Source organism: Dermochelys coriacea, chromosome 7 (genome assembly GCF_009764565.3).
Source record: "Dermochelys coriacea isolate rDerCor1 chromosome 7, rDerCor1.pri.v4, whole genome shotgun sequence".
NCBI classification, from domain to species: domain Eukaryota; kingdom Metazoa; phylum Chordata; order Testudines; family Dermochelyidae; genus Dermochelys; species Dermochelys coriacea.
The window spans coordinates 6072187-6078186 of NC_050074.1; the positions used below are offsets into that span (position 1 = coordinate 6072187).

Sequence of the window (6000 nt, forward strand, 5' to 3'; positions counted from 1 at the left end):
GCCCTATGCTCCCTGAGCCGCCTCCATCCCTGGCTTAGCCCAGCTCCCAGGGAACGAGCCCCACCTCGCGGGGGTGGGAGGAATAGCTCAGTGGTTTTGAGCATTAGCTTGCTAAACCCGGGGTTGTGAGTTCAACCCTTGAGGGGGCCATTAAGGGATGTGGCGCAAAAATTGGGGATTGGCCCTGCTTTGAGCAGGGGGTTGGACTAGATGACCTCCTGAGGTCCCTTCCAACCCTGATAGTCTATGACAGCAGCCAGACAAGCCCCCCTCCCTTGCAAGCTTCCTGCACAGCTGTTTGTGTTGGCTCCTTCTCCCCCCCCCCCCAGCGCCTTCCCCCCAAGCTGGGGCTGGGAGGACGGAGACGGCGTCTTGACATCTCCTCCGGCCTCCTTAAATCCGGCTTGGGGGCTGGCAAAGAGTCTTGCCCCTCCTTAAGGTCGTCCCCGGGACGGGAGGGAGGGCGCGTAAGGCAGCCCGCTCGGCTGGTGGGGTTTAGGGGAATGGCATTCCGCCCCCCATCTCAATCTGGGGAGCGGCGTGCCCGGGGGGGGGGGAGGGTGCAAACACCCCCAGGCCCCGTCCTGCAGGCAGGGCACTAACTGCTGCTGCTGGGCTTCCCGGCGGCTCCCGCCCCGGCTCCTTCGCCTCCGCCCCCCAAGGCTCAGCACCACAACACGGGGCACGCTGCCGGGAGCGCACTGCCCCTGGGAAAGGGCGGGGGGGGCCTGCCATGGGACTCCCCAGCAGCAGCAGGCAGCGCAGCTCGGCCGCCCTGGTGAGTATTCTGGATCCCGGCTGCCTGCTCTGGAGGTTTGGGGTGTCTCTTCTTTCCCACTGAATTTGGGGGGGGGGAGCAGAGCTTGCCGGACTGGCCCCCGAAGCCCCCCTCCCGCACTGGGTGACTGAAGGGGTCGGGTGTAGAAAGCAGTGGCAGTTTGGAGACACCCCCGCCCACCCCACAGCACCTGCAAGCTTTGCCGGGGGGGGGGGGGGTGCCGCACCAGTGATCCAGCGCCCCCCAGCCCTCCCCTCCACGTCGGGGCAGACGTCGCTTAATTGCCCCTGGTTGCGAGCCCCCCCAGCTCGACTCACGGGGCAGAGCTAAAGGCCAGACCTTTGCAACTCCTGCAAGACAGCTGGAGTCAGGCCGGCTCGCCCCTCGGCTGACAAGCGAAGCGGACTAGAGAGGCCTGGTCTGCAGGCGGAGTTGCGGGGGTTTAACTCGAGGCGTGATGGCGGGGGGCACAGAACGGGGTCCTCCCCCACCCTCACCCCGGGTGCCTTGCTCCACCTTAAATGCTGCTGGCGTCCGGTCAGGAGGCACCCGCTCGTGTTGTGAGCAGCCCCCGGGGTGACCCCCCCCCCCCCCTCCTCGCTTCCGCTCCTGGACACCGGCGTGTGAAAAAGTCCCTGCCCCCGGTGACCTTCACAGAAAACAGGGCAGCCCCTCCCCGCAGCCCCGGGAGAGGCTCCGGCTTCACATCCCGCAGGGAGGACCCCGCTGTCACTCGGGGGCCTTCAGTTACTGCCATTGCTCCTTTGCAACCGGAGACCCAGCCCCTGGAAGGGGAGAGCCCCGGCTTGGGGGGAAGCGGGGGCACGTTACAATCAGTGAGCTCCTGGCCATTTCCCCCCCCCCCCCCCAAAAAAAACTTCCTTATGGAGCGGAGTTTTACTCCTCTTTAAGCCAGAGAAGCTGGGTAGCAACAGGAGGCAAACCATGGCAAGTTTTTAAAGGCGCAGAGGACTCCGCATCGAGGTGGTTCGTGTAAACACAAACACCTGGGAGATAAGGATTTAAGAGGCCAAGCTCGGACCTGGAAAGTCCCCAGACGCGGCGAAGAAGGAAGGCGGAGGGGAAGCCACTTACCATCCCTGAACACAGGCTGATGACTGCCGTGTGCTGGGGCTGGGTATTCACATGTCCTCTATAAAAGCAGTGCTTAACGTCGCTGGCCTCCTGGGTGTAAAACTTGGTCTGATTAACCCCCGGCTCTCCCAGGAGGCTGACCGTGAAAAGTGGCGCAATAAATCCAGAATGGGCCGTGAGGTTGAGTAGAAACTGCTCCCCAAAGGCGGAAAGCCTGTAGTGTGCCGAGGAGGAGAAAGCGTCAGTGACCCAAGGGTCAGAGTTAATACTTCGTCTCTTTCTTTTGAAGTGTACGTGCGTGGGAAAGGGGGCTCCGAATTCGTTCACACGGGTGGGAGTGACGATCTCGAACTCGCGTCGTTTCTCCAACAGTTGAGCTGCAAAGAGTAACACAGACACATGCCCTGTAAAGAATCGCTCTCGGTCAGGTCAGGCAGGGCATGGCTTTTTCACACACCCTTATCTTGGATGAAAGCAGCAAGGCCTGACTTTCTGGAGTGGGGGGGGGGAGGATAGAGGTAGCTATACTTACAAAACCAATCAATGCACCACTAGGTTGCCTGCAACAGGCACTGATGGTGAAGTATTTGCATGGCAGGAGCACCTAAAGACTTTAACCCTAGACCAGGACCCCCGCGGAGTGTACAAACACACACCAAAAACAGGACAGTCCCTGCCTCCAGCAGCATCAGAAGAATCCTCTTCTATAAACCCACCAGGGACTGCCAGTGCCAATTGCCCAAACCCTGCACCTTTCCTCCACTTTAAATGGGCTTCTAACCTCAGGCTATGAGGAGCTTCAGAAAGGCTTCAAGGAAAAGAACAAGCCCATGTCCAGCTGCTTCTGCACCCCCCGCCCCCCCCCCCGTGCACCGTGTTTTCACAGCCCGAGAACGGTGCACAACTTGGTAAAGTTCTTGTAACTGATGACAAGCAAAGAGAAATCAACGAACGTGATACTGCAGAGTTGTAGAACCTCCCCCCCCCCCATGTTAAAATGAGATCTACGAAACAGCCCAAAGAACTGGAAACTTCCCCTGAATGAGCTCTGGGTGCCCAAAGCATCTTTCTTACCTTGTCTTGGATGCAGCTTCTGCTTCCTCGCTGCTGTGGTGGCTCCTTTGAAGACGTCCTGTAGAAAGAGTGCTCCTAATCCCAGTGCCCACAACACTAGCTGCATGGTGGTGCCTTAGCAGAGAGCAGCCTTCCCCCTCCCCTCCCCTTTTAATTCCACCCCCCCCACCCCCACCCCGGCTCCTTCTCGGAAAAAGAAAAACTTCCGAGCTCTTCCCCCCCCCCCCCACCCCCCAACTTCACTTTATTAAAAGCGGGGACCGCTCGCATCCGATTTGTTCACCCTGGGCTCTGCTGCGAGCACAACTGCCAGCGGAGAGAGGATTAGCAGCAGCAAGAGGAATAATCGCGCACGGGGGATCGGATACACCAGCATAGTGCAGCGAGAGGGGCTCGGGAAGGAACAGGGAAGAGCCTGCTGCACTTTTGGTGGGCTGCTTTTCCCTCTCTCCCCCCCCCCCCTCCCTTCTAGCTGGTGCCCTCGGAGTTCTTGGGAACCAGTTCAGGAGACCGGAGGGGGGCGGTCTCCGGCAAAGCAAATGCCCAGAGCCCGCCTCTGGGAAAGGAGGGCTCCTCCCTGCTTTCTTTCCATGTCACTTTCTTCCCTTCCAAGGAAGCTTTTGATTCTGGTTTTCCAGGAGAAAAGACCTTGTCCGATTCAGTACCTAGGCCAGGACTCCTTGCCCTGGGAGGAGGGAGAGAGATTTGCAATAAACTCAAGGCTGCAGCAAGAATCACATTGTGAACTAAACTCTACCACTGTACTTTGTTCCCTGTTGTGCACTCCCCCCCCCCCCCAACTTAAAGCTGATCAAGGGAATCTAATGATTCCTTGAATCTTATTTGTTCTTCTACACCTAGTTACTTTGGATTTCTGAAAAAAATATCTGCAGCTCTTATAGGCTTGTATCAGTTCATCCCACCAGGGATTAATAGTTCATCTGAAAAAGAAACCCTGCATTTAACTGCATTTGAAGGAGTGAGAATAAGCGCCTCTCCCTTTAAAAGAAATAAAAACAGCAAAATGAGAGTGTCAACGACCATACCTTGGAAACAAACTCATTGCTTTACTTTGTTCATTGAAGTACAAGAATGTTAAAATTCAATTAACTTGCCACTTTTGATGCGGTTTGTTTTTCTTGTGCATTTCTCAGAGTTAGGATAATTGAAATCAGTGATGTGTCCCAGGTTTGTGTGTAGTCCATTTAATTTCCAGCAGTGCCAGATATTACAGTGACTCTTTTTTTTAAATTCAAAATATTTCCATTGGTTTTAAAAATCTATAACTTTATATAAAAATCTAGTTTAAATTGAGCTCCAAATTTAAATTGAGGTGATCCCTTTAATTTTGTTTTTCCTGTTTTCAGGAAGGGGAAAGATACTGTCAGATTTAAAGGCTTCTAATCAAATGAAAGGCAAGTTACTTATGATCTCTCTAGCACTTTTAAACTATTTTACTCTCTGTGAACTTGGAGCAAAAGTCATCTGACTTTACATCATGAATGTGAAGACCAACAAATTGTCCCTTGGCTGGGAAATGTTCTAGGCAGGTCTACAGTGAAGAATGGCTTTAGGGATAATGTTGTTGTTCTAATAAAGTTCCTTGTTTGGTGTTAGAAGACAACGATTCTTTCTGCAGTTCGTTTCATTGTTGGTGGCATAGCAGGCTAGCAAAACGCAGACCTTTGTCAGAATAGCTGCACGGGAGTGTTCCTCCATGAATTGAATTGCCTCAGTCTTGCATCCTTGCCTTATTTGCTCCTCTTTCTGTAAATTGCCTACACAATATGCATCTGGATGTACCCACAGTTAATTGATTGTGCATGTACAAACAAGTTAAAATAAACCCTCAGAATAGGAAAGAGACCAGACCATTCTGAAATAACTTCAAGCTGCTGGGCCCACTTGGCATTCCATGCAAAACCACGGTTTGTGCGCGTTCTCGTCTGGCTTTTAGCAAAAGTGGGTCACTGCAAGGGGGCAGAGTCCCCACACTGGACCACGCACTTGTGGAGGCCTGAAAAGTCACCCCGCCTGGGGCTGGACTATGACCAAAAGGAAATCTGAAAACTGCACTACCTGGAGTCCCAGCTTGAGGCTTCCCTGCAGGCCCTGTCTCCTCAATCAGTGAGTCAGCAAAACCTGCTTAACCCTTTCACAGCTAACCCAGTGGGGTGTGTCAGGCAAACACGGCCAGCCTGTTACAGTCACCGTGTGAGTTTCCTGAATTCCCTCTGTGATTGTAGGAAACCGCCATGCTGGTGAGTGACAATATATTTTCTTGGTATTTTGTCAGGCCAATACTCTTGGCCAGCAGCTTGGGACAAAGGGAAGTGCTACCTGGGCAGATAACAAAGGGTATGTCTTCACTGGATATTGCCCTTGGCTCTCCCACCTGCCTCGATAGGGTGACCAGATGTCCCAATTTCATAGGGACAGTCCTGATTTTTGGGGCTTTATCTTATATAGGCGCCTATTACCTCCCATCCCCTGTCCCGATTTTTCACACGTGCTATCTGGTCACCCTAGGCCCTGAGTTTATTGGTGCTTTCATCCCAAGTTAGCTGGCCCAGTTTGAGCTACAGGCTGAAACCTGGGTGTTGCTTTCACTTGGGCTAGAAACCTGCCCATGTTGCCGTGAGGATGTAGGCTGATAGCAGAGTTGGTGCTAGGATGCGAGAGAGACAAGGTGGGTGAGGTAACCACTCTCACAGGACCAGCAGCTGTTGGTGAAATAGAAGAGGTGCTTGGCGTAGCTCGAAAGGGGAGAGACCATAGCAGTGCCCTGCTGAGTACAGTTCTGTTAGTGCTTTAATCAGAGATTGGGTCTGTAGCCACTATTATCTGTATTACAGTAGTGGTTCAAGACCCCTTGGGGCTAGTTGCTATAAAATACTGTTTCTCAACCTTTTGGATACCAGAGACCAGCTTGCTGTCTTTCTAAACTCTGTCAGGGAGATCTCAGGGACTGGTGCCAGTCCCTGGACCGGTTGTTGAGTAACACTGCTATACAACACACAGTAAGAGAGAGTTCCTAGCTCAGAGTTTACAGT

The 6000-nt window shown here is 53.5% G+C and overlaps 1 protein-coding gene across 1 annotated transcript in view; it reads right to left on the reverse strand.

Annotated features, from left to right (window-relative positions):
- Window positions 1-3089, reverse strand: part of ADAMTS9 (ADAM metallopeptidase with thrombospondin type 1 motif 9) — a 135957-nt gene extending 132868 nt beyond the window's left edge. Inside the window, 2 exon segments of the mRNA XM_038411003.2 lie at window positions 1874-2250; window positions 2948-3089. Coding sequence (XP_038266931.1) covers window positions 1874-2250; window positions 2948-3053 — 483 coding nt within the window. The 5' untranslated portion in view covers window positions 3054-3089.
- Between the last annotated feature and the right edge of the window lie 2911 nt (window positions 3090-6000).